The 18806-nt window shown below is 45.5% G+C and overlaps 1 protein-coding gene across 11 annotated transcripts in view; it reads left to right on the forward strand.

The window, feature by feature from the left end:
• Positions 1-3872: 3872 nt before the first annotated feature.
• Positions 3873-18806, forward strand: part of CFAP206 (cilia and flagella associated protein 206) — a 38440-nt gene continuing 23506 nt past the window's right edge. The window contains exons 1-9 of one of the 11 annotated variants that reach the window (XM_065590173.1): positions 3873-3896; positions 4739-4813; positions 7194-7302; positions 7545-7628; positions 8591-8681; positions 12263-12451; positions 14386-14544; positions 17369-17577; positions 18440-18559. In XM_065590173.1, coding sequence (XP_065446245.1) covers positions 7195-7302; positions 7545-7628; positions 8591-8681; positions 12263-12451; positions 14386-14544; positions 17369-17577; positions 18440-18559 — 960 coding nt within the window. In that variant the 5' untranslated portion in view covers positions 3873-3896; positions 4739-4813; position 7194. Of the gene's footprint in view, positions 3897-4087; positions 4290-4477; positions 4814-5530; positions 5684-7193; positions 7303-7544; positions 7629-8590; positions 8682-12262; positions 12452-14385; positions 14545-17368; positions 17578-18439; positions 18560-18806 lie in introns of those variants that run through there. The other 10 variants (XM_005299693.5, XM_005299692.5, XM_024103015.3 and 7 more) reach the window with 10 other exon arrangements.

An 18806-nucleotide genomic window follows, 5' to 3' on the forward strand; every position in this document is an offset into this window, starting at 1 on the left:
TGTCTTGAATTTTCATTAGTCAATGCTGACTCCAGTTTTATACAAAATTCTCTTATCTGTTTTGCTGTTTTCTTTTGCAAGCTGTGGATATCATATAGAAAGCCAAATATTGACTCTAGCTGCTGCATCTGTTTAAATCTTTCATCAACCGAGTGAACAGCAGTATCAAGAACTGTGAAGTAGAAATTCACTTTGAACCTTTGTTTTGGGTTCTGAATGGGTGTCTCTCGTCCTTCATATGAAAATTGCTGTTTCTTTTGCCAAATGCAAACTGGCTCTGGTTCAAATTCTGTCAGAAAGTCTATTTCTTCAGCAAGCTCGAGAGAATCTACCAGTGTTTTTTCGAATCCTTCATCACTTCTGAATTCCTCCAGAATGTTTTTAGTTTGCTGCAGTTTTTGAATAGCAGAATGTATGTTCAAGTTCTTTTCCTGAAGCTGCTTACTAGTGAGGTTAATCTCGAAAAGGATATTATACTACAAAATGAGTGAAATCACAAATTTGAAGTTGGAAAGGCCATTTGCCAATATTCTTCTTTTTCCTCGATCACAAATAAATTTTCTTCAATCATAATTCAAGTTCTTTCCAATTTTGAAAACATTCCAAATGTTCTGTACTTCTTTCATGTGAAGAGAGAATTGATGATCTGTTTTTCCAGTCCTTTGAACCATTTTCAGTAAATGATGTACCAATTGCTTGATTTCTAAACAACTTGCAGCAAAATCAAAACACAGAGTCCTTCGACACTGAATATTGTAACCAGTTTCGATGAATTTCTTCCCCCTTAATGAGTTTCCTCTTGTAATGCTGAGCAGAGAATTTTCTTTTATTTCCATCCTGAGGGAAGGGAAATTCATGAACTTGTTCGGGTCCATGTTCCACAAGAATTTTCTGCACACTGTCATTACATCTGGGCCATGAAGCTGAGTCCCCATACTGTAACTTATCAGAGGGGTACCCGTGTTAGTCTGAATCTGTAAAAAGCAACAGAGAGTCCTGTGGCACCTTTAAGACTAACAGAAGTATTGGGAGCATAAGCTTTCGTGGGTAAGAACCTCACTTCTTCAGATGCAAGAAGTGCATACTGTAACTTGTTTGTAACTTCCTCATCCTTTCTTCCTTCTACTTCATTTACTTCAATTTCTGCATATGTCTCTGAAGGTGAATACATTTTCTCCATATCAGTCTAATGCTGTGAGCTGCCTTCATCTAGGAGTACGTTTCCATCATCTTGAGTTTCCAAACTGCTTTTATGTGGATGTGAGCTACCATCATCTCGAAGTAATATACCTTCATCTGGAAGCTGTGAACTGCTTCCATCTTTATTTGGATTAAAGAGAAGATATTTCAAGAAGGATCCCTGTTGTTTTGCTTGGTCCTTTTCCTTCTCAGCCTTTTGTTTATGATACTCAGCTCCTGAGGGTTTTCTTTTTCCTCTTTCTGCCATGGGGCATTTTAATATTGTTATGTACTGCGCTCCCAACTGCAAGCATTATAGCGTTCAGGATGGCTGACACACCACATGGATAGCGATTTAAACCACATTGCAGCCATCCCAACACGTCTTTTCACTGCTTAAAGGTTCAATGATTAGTAGCATACACTCACTTACCTATTAAAACAGTTAGTTACATCGTTTACATGGAAACAAAATGACCTTTTTCGATGTTATAACCCGACACCGGTTGTTTGGAAAGTAATCCCCTTCCTTGCTGTTACCCGCTTGGAGTGTGATGTCATCACTTTCGTAGGCTATTAAGCGTTAATGCTGTTACTTTTTTTTTTTTATGGACCTTATTTATTACATGTGAACTTATTTATTACGTGATAACAAAGAAAAATTATACAGCCTGATAATAACGCTAAGGTTTTAATATCGCTTAAAGATACTCACATTTTGGATTTATAATGTTGAAAGACGTTATTCTTTAACATCTAAACTGAGGTTTTTTACCCATGAAAGCTTATGCCCAAATAAATCTTTACCCACATAAGCTTATGCCCCAATAAATCTGTTAGTCTTTAAGGTGCCACCGGCCTCCTTGTTGTTTTTGTGGATACAGACTAACATGGCTACCCCCTGATATTTAAATGGTTAACTGTTTAAGTGGCTGGGGCCCACTCCAGCCAGGCGGCGCTGCTCCAGCTGGGCGGCACTGCTCCGGCCAAGCACCGTAGCTGGGCCCGCACTGGCCAGCAGAGAGGTTAATGCTTAGGGCGGTTAACCAGTAAGACTATACTTACTGGTTAACCTTTCACATCCCTAATTTGTAACTGTAGGCACTTGGAGTTAGTGTTGGGGAAGTTCTATGGCCTTACAATCTCTGGATATGTAAGCCCCTTTGTTTTCAGTTTAAATTGATTTTTACTGAAAAAATCCTGGGTTTTATAAAAAGTATTGTGTTTTTTGTCCCAATTTTAATTATCATTCAAATATATTTATATATATATATAACTTGTTTTATTAGGAAAATACAATACCTTGCACAGGGTATATATATTATTTTAATACATATTAGTCTGTGTGTATGAGCAAAGCTGCCTGTTGAAGTAAGGCTATGTATTCGTCTAGAAGATACACACAAACAAACAGGCACGCACAAAAGCTCTGAAGTGCGTGCGCATCTGAACAGCTGAAAAATTTGACACACTAAAATAGAATGAAAATCTGTATTAAACAGTTTTTTAAAAAAACAGGAGAAAAGGATGAAGTTGAGTATATGCGCTGCAAATGGCATGGCCCAATTATTAAATGTAAATATTTATAGGCTAATACAGGGGTAGGCAACCTGCGGCCCACGAGCTGATTTTCAGTGGCACTCACCTGCCTGGGTCCTGGCCACCAGTCTGGGGAGGCTCTGCATTTTAATTTAATTTTAAATGAAGCTTCTTAAACATTTTAAAAATCTTATTTACTTTACATACAACAATAGTTTAGTTATATTTTATAGACTTATAGAAAGAGACCTTCTAAAAACGTTACTGGCACGCGAAACCTTAAATAAGAGTGAATAAATGAAGACCCAGCACATCACTTCAGAAAGGTTGACAGGTTTCAGAGTAGCAGCCGTGTTAGTCTGTATCCGTAAAAAGAACAGGAGTACTTGTGGCACCTTAGAGATTAACAAATTTATTAGAGCATAAGCTTTCGTGGACTACAGCCCACTTCTTCGGATGCATACCGAAGAAGTGGGCTGTAGTCCACGAAAGCTTATGCTCTAATAAATTTGTTAGTCTCTAAGGTGCCACAAGTACTCCTGTTCTTTTTTCAGAAAGGTTGCTGACCCCTGGCTAATAGTTCTAAGCCTACAATAGTAAACTGTTTATTCAAATGAAAAGTTTTATTTGGGGATTGGATATATGGAATCTTAAACATGGCAGTGGCACACTGTTTTGAGTTATGTTTTACTTCTGCAGCAAACCACATTGAATTCTGTTCACCAAAGCATTACTCTCCTGAAAATCCCCCCCCCCCTCCACCAAAATAAACCCCGTTATTTACCCAGAAAAACTAGTAATAGTTTTTTGCACCGATTTTCGCCCGTTTTGTTGTTGTGGTAATAAACACCAATACAGTCCCGGGGGGAAATAAAATGTAAACAGAAAACAAAGGGCGCTGTGGATATGGTACCACCCCACTCCATCATTCAAAGGAAGCCAACAAGCCCCAGCGGGACCACGCTGCAGAACTCTGGTCTCTGCGGAACCTCGGCGCTTGGATTTGTACAAGGCAGGTCCGGAAGGGAAAGGTCCGGCTCCGCCTTCCGCAGCGGAGCAGCAGCACTGGGTGGGAGGCGCTGCTGGGCCCGGCCGGCGCCAGCCTGCAGACCAGGGCCAGTGGGTGGGTTGCGGGGCGAGAGGAGCGGGCACAGCCGAGCGCTGTGTGACAGCAGCAGGTAGCGCGGCCCACACCGCGCAAGGCCGCTCAGAGCGGACTCGGCAGCAGCCCCTCGAGGCAGCGTCCCAGGGCCCCCCGTTAACGCCCCTTCCACTCGAGCGCCCATGTCCTGACCACAACCAATGGGGCCGCAGTTACCTCCCGCCCGCCCGCCAATCACCGCGCGGTAGGGCCGCCCCGCCGCCCACGTGCTCGCTCAGCCCGGCTCAGAGAGCAGCCCCGCCCGCTGGGGAGCCGCGTTCTATCTCCATGGAAACGCGAGCGGCCGGCTGAGGACGATCCTCCGCTCTCTAGCCCGTCTGGGGCAGGAAACTCTCCTGTTTGTCCGGGTAGAGGCGAGGGGAGCCGGGGCGGGGCGGCAGCAGAGGCTGGGAATCTCTCATGGGGTCGGGTAAAGAAGGCTCCCCGGGGTGGGGGAGAGGGAGCCTGGGGGAGGGAAAATGCCGCTTCCCTGGTGCAGAAACTCCCCTCCCGCGCGTGCGCATTGTACATGCAGCGAGGGGCGCGCAAAATGCGCGGAGGGGCAATTTGCGCGCGCGCTTCCTCGCGGAGTGTCCCCGCCCAGCCGGGAGCTGCGGCGCGGGGGGCGGCCTGTGGCGGGCAGGAGGCGGCCAGAGTAACGGAATCGAGCGTCGCTCGCCTTGTCCCCGTCTGACCCTCCCGGCGCTGCGCTCCGCTCCGCCTGGGTGCGAGCGGCGGCCCTGCGGGAGGGCGAGTGGTTGGTCTCGAGCTGGACCCCTTGTAGCTCTGTTTATCACGGGGGCGATAACACGCATGCCCAGTAGATAAAGTTTTGCAGAAACATAAACATATTTTGTATTAAATTGTTTTACTTCTCAGGTGAGTTTTGTGCTTGTGAAAAGTGCCCGATTGATGGCCCTGGTCACTGGAGTCCTGTATTTACTCTCGGAAGAGGTACAGCATGGGCAGCAGTCAGGGCCAAATTAACTCTCCTGTGGGCCCAGGGCGATTAGATTTTGTGGGGCCTTTGTATACAAGTCTTTTTCCTAATTGAAAACAAAATGATCACAATTACGGCATGGAGGCTATTAATGCTATACTAAACTTGCCTTTTAATTAACATAAAGCCGTTCTGTGGTTACATTTCAGTCTTAAAACATTTAGAATATAGTTAAGTTAATTCAAAATAGCCTACTTCTTACCTTAGAACAGCTGTTATATTAGTTTCTGGGAGGGAGTTTGGGTGCAGGAGGGGGCTCCAGGCTCGGGCAGAGTGTTGGGGTGCAGGAGAGGGTGTGGGGTGCAAGCTCTGGGAGGGAGTTTGGGTGCTGGAGGGAGCTCAGGGCTGGGGCAGGAGATTGGAGTTTGGGAGGGGGTGAGAGGGTGCGGGCTTTGGGAGGGAGTTTGGTGCAGGAAGGGATTCTGATGTGGGGCAGGGTGTTGGGGTGCAGGAGCAGGTGTGAGGTGTAGGCTCCGGCCGGAAGGCGCTTACCACAGGCTGCTCCCTGCCGGTGGCACAGCAGGGCTCAGGCAGGCTGCATGTCATGGCCCCATGCCGCTCCTGGAAGTGGCTGGCTGCTGGCATGTCTCTGCGTGTCCCTGGGGGGAGGGGGATAGTGTATCTCCGTGTGCTGCCTGCGCCTGCGGGGACAGTGCTGGGGGCAGGGGCCAATAAATAAATTATGGATTTATTTTTGCGGGGCCCCCCAAGGCCCTGAGCTGCAACCCCTAAAGCCCCTGCGTTAATCTGGCCCTGGCAGCAGCAGTATAAGCTCCCCCAACTACCAATATGCTCAAACCTCATTCTGGAGTTACCCCTATAAGGTATGAGTGTAGTTACATTTCCATGACCTTTTCTGAGATTTCTAAGAAAGATGTGATTTGGTGCCAACTATAGTGTATTGTGGGAAGACTTGATTTAAAAAAATTACATCTGGAATTTTTGTAGGAAAAAATCAGGGACAAATTTTTCACAAAAATGTGTAAAAGAAAAAAAATCCTATATTTCAATGAGCTCTAATTGAAGGCACCTGATCTAGGAACTGAACTGAGACCAACACTCACTTCACACTGAATATGCATCAGAGGATAACAATATTCAGTCACCAGGTTAGAGCTGAATTTATGATGTAGAAGGCTTAACATCCTCTTACCAGTCTCCTGATCCAAATAATTGGAATTCCTAATCATCTCTCAAATTAAGTAATAATTTTATTTCATTTCTTAAACACATGGAAAACTGGAAGTTCTCAGAATGGTCATTGGAATCCTAGGGTTGATTACCTGTAGTTCAATAATTTGCCATTAATCTACAAACAAAAGGTATCTACTTGTCCTGGTCAGAATTCTGCCTCACATATCAGACTAAGTTCCCTCTAAGCTGCACGGCAGGCTACAAGGGCCATGCAGGCAGGGAGAGGCGGTTTGGCCCAGCCCCACCCAGCAAGAACTGCTGCAGGTGGGGACAGATGCGCCCCTCCCCTGACCCCGCTGGAGCTGCCGCATCTGGGGAGAGGCACCTTTCCCCCAGCCCGGCACCACTGGAACTGCAGGGGAGAGATGACTCTCCCCTGGCCCGGAGCTGCTGCAGCAAGAGAGGGCTGGGGGTAGTCCTCTCTCTCCCCGCCTCAGCCCTGGGGCAGCCTGCACGCCAAACCCCTCATCCCTAGCCCCACCCCAGAGCCCGCACCCCCAGCCAGAGCCCTCATCCCTCCGCACTCCAACCTTCTGCCCAAGCCCTCAGCTCCCTCCCACACTCTGAACCCTTCAGCCCCACCCCTGCCATACATCACCTCCATATTGGTACACATAACAAAATTCATTCTGCACATGGATGTAAAAAAATAGAGGGAACAGTGGTGTCAGAAGTACTGTTAATGATTGTAGTGAGATTTTTGTTCCCTCAGCTTCCAAGGAGACCTCAGCTGATGTGAAAAATATTTTTGTTCCCTTAAAGCTGATGCATTTTTTCCTGCTTTTGTGTTGATTGCTGAGTTAGTCCTGTTCATCTAATAAGAAATATTCCATCTGTTAGACAAAAGCTATCTGGGTTAATCTTTTATTATCAGTTTTTGTACTTTTCCTTCAAATCTTGTTTTGTGTTAGTTTCTTATTGTTTGGAAATATTCTTGTCACTTTTGGTCCAGTGAACCATAAATCACCTCTGCTACCTAGTCAAGTTGTTATTGAAAATTTAAGAGGCTGAGGGCATTAGAAAAGAATATGTAATCTCACGATTGTCAGTAAATGTTGTGGTGGGGAAAACAGAGAATGAAAGACAAATGTATGATGCACTGTAATAAACATCAAACCTGTTAATGTATTGTTGGTCCAGAATGTCTCACTCTCAGGCTGAAAGTGTCATAAAGAATATAATTCGTGAAATAGGACAAGAATGTGCCATGAAAGGGCAAACTGTGTCTGAAACCTTGGTGGCTTTCATGGTAAGAACAAAATTAATATTTTAGCCATTGATTATTTTGTTTAAATGCCTTCAGGTCATGTTAATATCCCCCTAAGATTAATAACATAATTTTCACTAAACAGACAAGTATAAAGATTTAGCAGTTGCGCACATTGGCCACAATTTTCAAACTCTGTTCTTAGGCTCTAGCCTTGCTAGGACTTACTGTAATTTTACTCACTGTGAGTAGTCCCCCTAATAACATATTTTGCTAATCTGCAGGTGAAAGCTGTCGTTTTGGATCCAAGGAATGAGTTTAATGTGGATCGAACCCTCACAAAAAATGATGTGCAAAAACTTATTAAGGTAATTCTGAAAATTCTCCAAAAGTTCAGAAACTTTACATACTTATGTAGAAATGAAACTTAAATATCTGCTCTGTATTTATAGTAACAGAACATACCTGCCATTGCCATCCACAGGCTAACATATACAATTATGCAAAGCCACCTGTATTGTTGTATATGCATTGGGAAATCTAAACAATCTAACTACTTGTTAAAGTGATGTTATGGTAAATTACTGAGATCTCAGCATAATTATTAGAAGGTAGGTGAAGATTAGATTAATGAAATATTTTTTGCCTCCTGGAGTTACAGTATAACCAGATATTCGAGGAGAGAGAGACTGAGAATAGCAGACAGAAATATTGAAAGCATCTTTAATTGCTAATCAGTCTCAGTAGGAGATTTTTCTATACAGCACCGAACATCCTATCAGCACTTAACAAATACTAAATCATACCAGTTTGTAGGTTGGTGATTTTTAGCTACCTGATCAATTTCCTAAGATTCCTTTAAAGCATTTTGAAAACTAACATCATACTTCATTCTCATGGTTCTGTAGTCAAGAACAGATTCTGCATTTCCTAGGGGTAGTATATACCTATTCACCATGTTCTATTGGGAGAATGAGAAATGGGGAGAGGAAGGCGCTTTTTGTCATTAAAACTTTTTGTGTTTTTATCACACCCCGACCGACAGAAGTTTTAACAACAAAAGTGCAATGAAAACATAGCTTTAGTCCATGTCCCTGCAAAGAAACTAGCCCAGGCATGCCAAGCGGAGTGCCCCAAGGGTCGGTCCTGGAGCTAGTTTTGTTCAATATCTTCATTAATGATCTGGAGGATGGCATGGATTGCAATCTCAGCAAGTTTGCAGATGACACTAAACTGGGAGGAGTGGCTGTCAAAATGGTAACGTTGCTATTGATGTTTCCGAAAATTCTAAGTGGTTAGAAAGAATTAACTTTTACAACTCTCTTCTTAGCTCTGTGTTAGTAGACTTCTTGACACAGCAAATCCATCCCTGGACACTATTAAGATGCAAGTTTACTTTGATATGAATTATACAAACCGAGGTAATTTTAATATGTACAAATATTAAATATGAGTGTCAGATAATAAAACTTGTATCTAACTATATTGATTCATCTGTATTTTAATATTACTCTTTATTTAGCATACTGTATAGATATAGATAATAGGATAGGTCTGTGAGAGGCTCCCTGGGGTACAACCTGAACTGGGGTACCGCTGTGCCCCCTTAACTCTCCAGCCTGGGCTCTGTCTCACAATGCTTTGCTAGTGACAAGCACCAAACCTCTCCCGGCGCTGTTATCTTTCAGTACAACAGTATGTGGAGCTCCACAACTAGCTAAATTGCATGAATGTTCCCTGAGCCACTCATGAATTGCACAGAGAAAGACACCAGCAAACCTGCCAAGCCTCCAGCCTTGCACCGCAGAACTGTAGTATCTTGCCCTGGTCAGAAGCCTGACCAGTGTAAATTCATTACTCAGTCCAACTCTCCCTCAGTGTGGAGAGGATACACACTGGCCTTTGTAATCTGAGCTCAGGGCCGGCTTTAGCAAGTGCGAGGCCTGATTCGTGGGGCTTATACTCACCGGGCAGTGCTCCGAGTCTTCGGCGGCACTTTGGATTGCTGCACTCCGGCCCGGGGATGGGGGTCACGGGGCTTTGGGGCTCCAGCCCATGGAGCGGGGCTTGCCCTGCTCTGGCCGGGGGAGCGGGGCTGTGGGGCTTTGGAGCTCTGACCCGGGGAGCGGGGCCACGGGGCTTTGGAGCTCCGACCCAGGGAGCGGGGCCGCAAGCTTGCCGCGCTCTGGCTGGGCACGGGGCCCGATTCTGGGGAATCGGCCTAAAGCCGGCCCTGTCTGAGTTGAGATTTCCCAAGCACTTTAACCAAAACACACTGTTTTAGGTAAAATATAAAACAGATTTATTAACTACAGAAAGATCGATTTTAAGTGATTATAAGTGGTAGGCACTAAAGTTCAGAGATAGTTCCAAGGAAAATAAAAGGTAAGCATGCAGTCTAAATCCTGAACCTTATTAGAGTGAACAATATTTGGATCAAGCAGTTTTCTCACCCCTCTGGATGTTACAGGTTGGTTACAGTCCTTAATAAACAGGCTTTCCCTTTAAGCCTGAGACCAGTCTCCTCAGTTCAAGTCTTTGTTTTCCCAGTGTTCGTGTTGCTTCCAGTGTAGGTGGGGGAGGATAAAGGTAAAAGCACAATGCCACTGTCCTTGATATTATATTCTTAGACTATGTCTACACTTTGTACCTTACAGTGGCACAGCTTTTTGCCACAAGAGAGAGCTCTCCTGCCAGCAAAATAAAACCACCCCAACGAGGGGCATAGCTTTCCCACCGACAAAGTGCTGTCCAAACTGGCGCTTTTTGTCATTAAAACTTTTTGTGTTTTTATCACACCCCGACCGACAGAAGTTTTAACAACAAAAGTGCAATGAAAACATAGCTTTAGTCCATGTCCCTGCAAAGAAACTAGCCCAGGCATGCCAAGCGGAGTGCCCCAAGGGTCGGTCCTGGAGCTAGTTTTGTTCAATATCTTCATTAATGATCTGGAGGATGGCATGGATTGCAATCTCAGCAAGTTTGCAGATGACACTAAACTGGGAGGAGTGGTAGATATGCTGGAGGGTAGGGATAGGATACAGAAGGACCTAGACAAATCAGAGGATTGGGCCAAAAAAAATCTGATGAGATTCAACAAGGACAACTATAGAGTCCTGCACTTGGGATGGAAGAATCCAGTGCACTGCTACAGACTAGGGACCAAGTGGCTAGGCAGCAGTTCTGCAGAAAAGGATCTATGGGTTACAGTGGACGAGAAGCTGAATATGAGTCAACAGTGTGCCCTTGTTGCCAAGAAGGCTAACGGCATTTTGGGCTGTATAAGTAGGAGCATTGCCAGCAGATCGAGGGACGTGATCATTCCCCTCTATTCGAGATTGGTGAGGCCTCATCTGGAGTACTGTGTCCAGTTTTGGGCCCCACACTACAAGAAGGATGTGGAAAAATTGGAAAGAGTCCAGCGTAGGGCAACAAAAATGATTAGGGGGCTGGAGCACATGACTTATGAGGAGAGGCTGAGGGAACTGGGCTTATTTAGTCTGCAGAAGAGAAGAATGAGGGGGGATTTGATAGCTGCTTTCAACTACCTGAAAGGGGGTTCCAAAGAGGATGGATCTAGACTGTTCTCAGTGGTACCAGATGAGAAAACAAGGAGTAATTGTCTCAAGTTGCAGTGGGGGAGGTTGAGGTTGGATATTAGGAAACATTTTTTCACTAGGAGAGTGGTGAAGCACTGGAATGGGTTACTTAGGGAGGTGGTGGAATCTCCTTCCTTAGAGGTTTTTAAGGTCAGGTGTGACAAAGCCCTGGCTGGGATGATCTAGTTGGGTATTGGTCCTGCTTTGAGCAGGGGGTTGGACTAGATGACTTCCTGAACTCCCTTCCAACCCTGATATTCTATGATTGGCCTTGTTGAGTCACAGGGTTGAACAATCCCCATTGTGTGGTTCTTCTCTTACAGAATTGTAAATCCCTTGTCTACAACTGCCCTGCTGATTAATGGTCGTTTAACACCTGCCTGGGTGTGGATCACCTCCTTTGTTGTCACTGAAGAACTAGCAAGGGACAACTCCCAAACTTACAACATATTTCAATAACAACCGTACAGCAAAATCTCATACTTTCATACACACTAATAATATACATATTTTGATGGAACAATAGGTTTCAGGAGATCATGACCTTTCCTATATATCTTACATGGCATACTTTGTACAAAACATATCATAATTACTGGTTTGAGGTACAGAGTGCCACAAGGTCTATCATGGGAAGTACAGTATTACAGCAAGGATGTAACATAGAAGGAATGTATAATGGACTTGGAAGACAGAACACATTCGCTTTTTTTTTAAGCGAGAGCGAGATTTACCTTTATAGAAAGGCAACATTCTAGGTTCTTTGAACCAAATTCTTCTCTCAGTTACACTGGTCCATTGACTTCAGTGCAGTTACTCTAGAACTGTGCTTGTGTGACCTGAGAGCAGAATTTGTCCATTTGTTGATTTTTCACAATTGAGAAGGATCAGCATTATTGGACCGTCTATTTTAAATGGATTGAGTTTGCATAGTCCAGAGATTATTTCATAAAATACAAATATTACAATCCCAGTGAATTAGGCAGATACTTGTCTTTGGCTATTATATATAAATATTGTATGTTGTCTCTGATCAGTGCCCAGTGACTTAAAATGGCAGAGAAGGTCTGGGTGGGAACATGAAAAGAGAAGGAGGAGAATAAGAGTCACAATATTCCTGGGACAGGGAGAGCTGAGAGGCATGGGACATTCATAGGGCATCAGGATAAACTGTGAAAACTATTTGAAAGCTTTTGCTGCCTAGCACTGGCTTTTGTAGTGGATTTTTAAAATTAGCAAATCTAAGGGCTTGATCCAAAGCCACTGGGATGTGGAGCAGGCCCAAAATGCACAAACAGCAAGTTCAGTCCAGTGAAAATTATGTCACTCTACGTAGGCTAGACCAAAAATGAGAATAATATTTGGCTGTAACGTAGCACTTCTCAAATATCTTTCCTTCCCAGTTGAGTTACTTAATGAGCAGCATCGCATTCTAGAGGCCAGGCTGGCCCCTGTGAGCAGAGAAATCACAGATAATCGTGCTCGTACACGAGAAGAGCTGGAGAGCATTTACCGAAAGATTGTTAGCTATGTTCTGCTACGCTCTGGCCTCGGATCCCCTACAGACATCAAGGTTGTTAGGGAGGCAACAGGTCAGTAACCAGTCAAAGTATCTGATACTGGGCATCCCTTGTGGGAAAATAAAGTCTGGGCCTGATTCTGCTCTGACACAATGTAAATCTGGAATAATTTTATTGACTTTAGTAGAGTTTCCTGGTGTGAAACTGGTGTGAGTTGGGAATCAGGCTGTCTGACTCTTTCATTAAAACGTCCAATTGCCCAGATACTAGTAAATATTGTAAATTGTGGCAGCTTTAAAAATATTTGTTACTAATAGTCTGAATTTTAGATAAATCATTTCTATGGCATAAAATAGCTTGATAGCATATCAGCCTGTCTGCTTTGTTATTTGCTCGTCTCCAACAATAGGTGTGGTAAAATTATTAATTTGTGAGCGCCAAAGCTAGGGTTACTATATCTTGTAAATAAAAAAAGAGGACCCTCCACGGGCCCTGGCCCCGCCCATTTCCCCACCCCCTAGCCCCGCCCCAACTCCGCCCCTTCCCCACCCTAACTCCGCCCCCTCCTCCCTCCCACTCCCAGCCAGGGGGGAAAGGCTGCCCCAGTGCTACCGGCTTCAGGGTTTGCCGGGCAGCCCCCCGACCCTGCGCCCCCAGCCGGCGCTTCCCCAGCGCAGCTGGAGCCCCGGAGGGGAAGCGCCCAGCCCGGGGCGCAGGGTCTGGAGGCTGCCCGGCAAACCGTGAAGCCGGTAGCGCTCGGGCTTTGGGCAGCCCCTATGCCTCCGAACCCTGCGCCCCCAGCCGGGCACTTCCCCTCCCGGGCTCCGGCGGCGCAGGGTCCGGAGGCACGGGGGCTGCCCGAAGCTGGTAGCGCTCGGGCAGCCCGGCTCTTAAACGGAGCCGAGCTGCCCGAGCGCTACCAGCTTCGGGCAGCCCCCCTGCCTCCGGACCCTGCGCCCCCAGCCGGGCACTTCTCTGCCCGGGCTCCGGCGGCGCAGCGTCCGGAGGCACGGGGGCTGCCCGAAGCCGGTAGCGCTCGGGCAGCCCGGCTCTTAAACAGAGCCGAAGAGGAGCAGAGCCTCCAGCCGCGGCGGCTCTGCGTAACTGACACTGTAAGTTACACAGAGCCGAAGAGGAGCAGAGCCGCGGCGGCTGGAGGCTCTGCTCCTCTTCGGCTCTGTTTAAGAGCCGGGCTGCCCGAGCGCTACCGGCTTCGGGGAGCCCCCGTGCCTCCGGACGCTGCGCCGCCGGAGCCCGGGCAGAGAAGTGCCCGGCTGGGGGCGCAGGGTCCGGAGGCAGGGGGGCTGCCCGAAGCTGGTAGCGCTCGGGCAGCTTGGCTCCGTTTAAGAGCCGGGCTGCCCGAGCGCTACCAGCTTCGGGCAGCCCCCGTGCCTCCGGACCCTGCGCCGCCGGAGCCCGGGCGGGGAAGTGCCCGGCTGGGGGCGCAGGGTCTGGAGGCACGGGGGCTGCCCGAAGCCGTTAGCTCTCGGGCAGCCCGGCTCTTAAACAGAGCCGAAGAGGAGCAGAGCCTCCAGCCGCGGCGGCTCTGCTCCTCCCCGACTCTTCGGCTCTGTTTAAGAGCCGGGCTGCCCGAGTGCTACCGGCTTCGGACAGCCCCCGTGCCTCCGGACCCTGCGCCGCCGGAGCCCGGGAGGGGAAGTGCCCGGCTGGGGGCGCAGGGTCTGGAGGCACGGGGGCTGTCCGAAGCCGGTAGCACTCGGGCAGCCCGGCTCTTAAACAGAGCTGAAGAGTCGGGGAGGAGCAGAGCCGCCATTTTCCCGGACATGTTCGGCTTTTTGGCAGTTCCCCCCGGACGGGGGTTTGACTGCCGAAAAGCCGGACATGTTCGGGAAAAAGAGGACGTATGGTAACCCTAGCCAAAGCATCTCTCCAAATCTAGAATACACTGCTATTTTCACAACTACCCATAAGGAGGAGTTAGTTTTGTTTCCCTAGTATTTTCAGTTTCATTCTTATACCTGCTGTTATTTTTTAAATCTTTTCAGCTGCCCTGCAGAGTGTGTTTCCCCAGACGGAGCTGGGTGTTTTTCTCTCTCTCAGTAAGAAGGACAAAGAGCGACAACTGAAAGAACTTACTATGATTGTCACAGGAATTCGGTTATTCAACAAGGACTGTGGGAAAGGAGGAGAAGGCATTGATGACTGTAGGTATATTATTGAATTAAAATTATGAGCCCTAAGCCAGACTCTTCTTGCCTCTAGCCTCATGACTTCACGCTACTCAAGATGAGCAGGATTTGGCCCAGTGTCAGTAAGCCTGAAGGAAAAATAAACTATTAGATGAATGAATTGCATAATGCTTAAGGCCAATCAATGCAAATGTCAAAATGCTACTGTCAAAATATTTACAGTAGAGCATACCTTTAATCTAATATTGCATGAGATGTTAGAAATCCATGGGACAGAAAATACATAAATTCTGATAATTTTGGATAATTTCTCCCAATTCTTCTTGAATACTCAAAAATCTCTTAAGTCTTGAGCCCTTCAGGTTGTTTAGATAACTATAACAATGTAAATTGATGCACTGGAATCTTTTTAAGTGTGCAGCCAGATAGCCCAAAATAGTAAGCCCAAAGAGATGGCTAAACTTCCTTGTTGCTCTTATTTTTGACTCCCTACTTAAAATATAGAGCCATAGAGTTTAAAGCCAGAAGGGACCACTAGATCATCTAGTATGACCTCCTGTATATCGCAAGTCACCAACACCACCCAGCACCTGCACACTAAATCCAACAACAGAAATGACACCAAACTAAATGAAACCCACAGGAGACTCAACTGTTATGTGCCACGCGCAGAGAATAGGCAGGACCAATGTGCACCAGTGCAGGAAGCCCCTGCAGTGGCAGGGAAATGATTAAATGATAGAGACCAAGATAATTCTGGCAAGGAAGTGACCAACATCCACACGCTGCAGAGAAGGCAAAAAAACCCGAAGGTCACTGCTGATCTGATATGGGGAAAAATTCTTTCCTGGCCCCATATATAGTGATCAGTTAGACCCTGAGTATATGAGCATGAACCAGCCAGCCAAGCATCTGAGAGAGAGAATGCTCAGTGCCCCCTCATAGCCTTGGACTACTCAGTGCCCCATCTCCAGTTGTTGCTATCCCTGATGCTTCAAAAGAAGGGGATTTAAAAAAAAACAAACTCCCAATATGCGGGGGTGAAGGAGGTTGGGGGGGATCCCTTCTTGACCCCCTGCTGTTGACCAACTGAAAGCCTGAAGCATGAGCTTTAGGGGGACATAAGCCAGAAGTGAGCCCCATGTCTGTTGAGCCCTGCAACCCACAAACAACCAATGCTATTAAATATTTCATTGCTAAATGTATCAGAATTATTATTTAAATGGCTGTTCAATGGAAATAAGATTGCAATATATATGATATATTGTAATCTACTAGTTTAATTGTATTTTCATATAGAGCAGGGATCGGCAACCTTTGGCACGTGGCCTGTCAGGGAAATCCGCTGGCAGGCCGGGACGGTTTGTTTACCTGCACCGTCCGCAGGTTCGGCTGAACGCAGCTCCCACTGGCTGCGGTTCACCGTTCCAGGCCAATGGGGGCTGCAGGAAGTGGTGTGGGCCAAAGCATGTGCTGGCCGCTGCTTCCCACAGCCCCCATTGGCCTGGAACGGCGAATCACGGCCAGTGGGAGCTGCGATCGGCCAAACCTGTGGATGCTGCAGGTAAACAAACTGTCCCGGCCCACCAGCGGATTTCCCTGACAGGCCGCGTGCCAAAGGTTGCCAATCCCCGATATAGAGGCTAAGACACTATATGTAAAATGTTCTAGTAACTCTGAATGAATGCTATACAAAAATAAATAATAACATGTATTGTGAGTTGTGAACATGCAAATAATCAACTATTCTACCGATTATTTGGATAATCGAGATAATACTTTGCACCTAGAGCACCTTTAATTCAGGGTTCTTAGTGCTCTTCACAAAGGTATATACAGCATTATTACCTCACTTTACAGATTGAAAAAGATGAATTAAAGAGATTTATGTGATTTTTCTAAAGATCATGCAGCAAATTGTGGGCAAAGCTGACTGAATAGAAATGAACAGTTTTGCCACTCAGATCTTCTCTCTGAGTCTAATCATTACACCACACAGCCTCTGCTGCTTGCCTATGTTTTAATGTTAAGTCACATATAAAGAGGAATGCATAAAAAACCCCACATGGCACAACTGTTTGCTCTGAGTGTGCAGCTTACCTCTTTTGCATGCACAGATGTCTAGTTACATGTCCAAATGTAGAATGTAATGGATGCACGGCTGTTTATACCCTCCTTTGATAATGAGGCTCTAAGGAAGAAGTGTTAATTATAAAACCATCAGCTCAAAGATTTTGGACTCCCATTGTGCAGCTTATGGAATTTTGTGGGGGGGTTATAATGCACCGTGTCCAGTAAGAGCAAAAATAGTTCATTTTAATAAGCAATATTATATTTTTCTCTTTTTCTGGGCTTATATAGACCCATTACTGTACTATGTGAGCATCTCATAAATGTGAATTAATTCATTCCCATAACACTTTTATGAGGCAGGGAAGTATTATTATTATCATCCCAGTTTCACAGATGGGGAAACTGAGGCACATAAGTGCTTTACCTAAAGTCACACAGAAAATTTTGGAAGAGCCCAAAATTGAACCAAGACCGTCTGAAAAGCTAATTTTCCATAATCCCAGACTATACTGTAGCATTTTCCTCACAGAAAAGTTGTCATTTTTAAGAACCATTTGACCAGCAGTGTACGTAATGGTTGGGTCTTGTAAACAAACTTTGGAAATGTGTGCTGTCTCACAATAAGAGCTTACGCTCCAAAATCTGTTGGAGGATTCTTCTGATCGAAGTATTGAAACTAAAATATTAGCTATCTAGCATGATTACCATGATGTGTTTCTATATCTGTTACCTTCCTATGCATCTCATACTAAATCTGTATAAATAGTACCAGCTATTCTGAATGAAGCCATTCCAGCAGCCACGCAGCCTATTGATGCAGAGCTTCGTGCCTCCCAAGATCTGGCATACCGCTACACAGCTGTCTTGGAAATGATGTGTGAGAGCCCACACAGAAATATAGAAGCTAGATTATCTATGTTAAAGGAAGCACTGTTCAATGTGAGACAACATGAAGCCTTTCTCTGCATCATTCTGGTGAGATATCACATTATATTTTATGGATTCTTTAGGATATCTTAATATCAGTGTAAATTGCATTCTACAAAGTAAAATAGGGGTATATGTTTGAGGAAAGAAATCCTGGTGCTGTGTTTGAGCTGTGCAGCTAGAATGATATATTAAAAGTTCATGCCTCAGGGATTCAGCCAGCCACCTGCAGGGGTCAGGAACGGATTTCACACATCCCCAATGTATTCTGAGTGGAGTTTTTTTATCTCTTTCCTTTAAGCATCAGGGATGGACACTGCTGGAGATGGGACATTGGATGGGGAGGGCCAGGGCTATGAATTGGCACCGAGCATTCTCTCTCTCAGGCACTTAGCTGGCTGTTCTTGCTCAGATGTTCACGGTCTAGCTGTTTGTCATGTGTGAGGTCAGGAAGAAATTTTCCCCCATGTCAGATTAGCAGTGATCTTCGGGGGGTTTCGCCTTCCTTTGCAGCATGTAGGTATGGGTCACTTTCCAGGAATATCTGAGTATATCTCACTTAATAATTTCCCTGCCATTGCAGGGGCCTCCTGTTCTCTGCATGTGGCATATACTAGTCTAGTCTCCTGCAGGTTGTAATACATTACTCTGATTTCAGTTGTTGGGTTTAGTGGGTGGGTGGGTGCTGGATGGTGTTGAGGGCTTATGATCTACAGAAGGTCAAACTAGATGATCTAATGGCCCTTCTGGCTGTAAAATTCTGACTCTATTTAGAAGTTACGTTGCATGCCACTCCTTAAAATATAACTGCCCAAAAAAAGGCAGAATGCAAGTAGTCAAATAGCTTCTGCTAGCTATTTATTTTTCTGTGACTGTCACACTCCTTACCTGAGGTATGTTCTCTTTCCAGTCTGATGTGATCACGTGTGCACAAGAAGTTGAAATGATGGACAAGCAGTTTGCAGCACAAATAGAGCAGTTAAAAAACACTGTTCAAGCAAAGACTGCTGTACCTACATCACAAGTTTTTGTAAGCATTTGAAATGCAAAAGTATTATTTTCTGAACAAAAGCAAATTAGAAAAATCACTTTTATTGTCTACAATACTAACATAATACAGTATTTATGCTGCAGTATCGTGTGACATGGTTCACATAAATTTCATGTTGAATTAGGAAAAAGGATCTTATTTTCTGTGTCTGTCTAATAGCAGTGTTCCACTCAGGCAGTGTTCCACAGACACAGCTACCTTGACATCTATTCATTTGCTTAAAAAA

Source organism: Chrysemys picta, chromosome 3 (assembly GCF_011386835.1).
Source record: "Chrysemys picta bellii isolate R12L10 chromosome 3, ASM1138683v2, whole genome shotgun sequence".
Lineage (NCBI taxonomy): Eukaryota > Metazoa > Chordata > Testudines > Emydidae > Chrysemys > Chrysemys picta.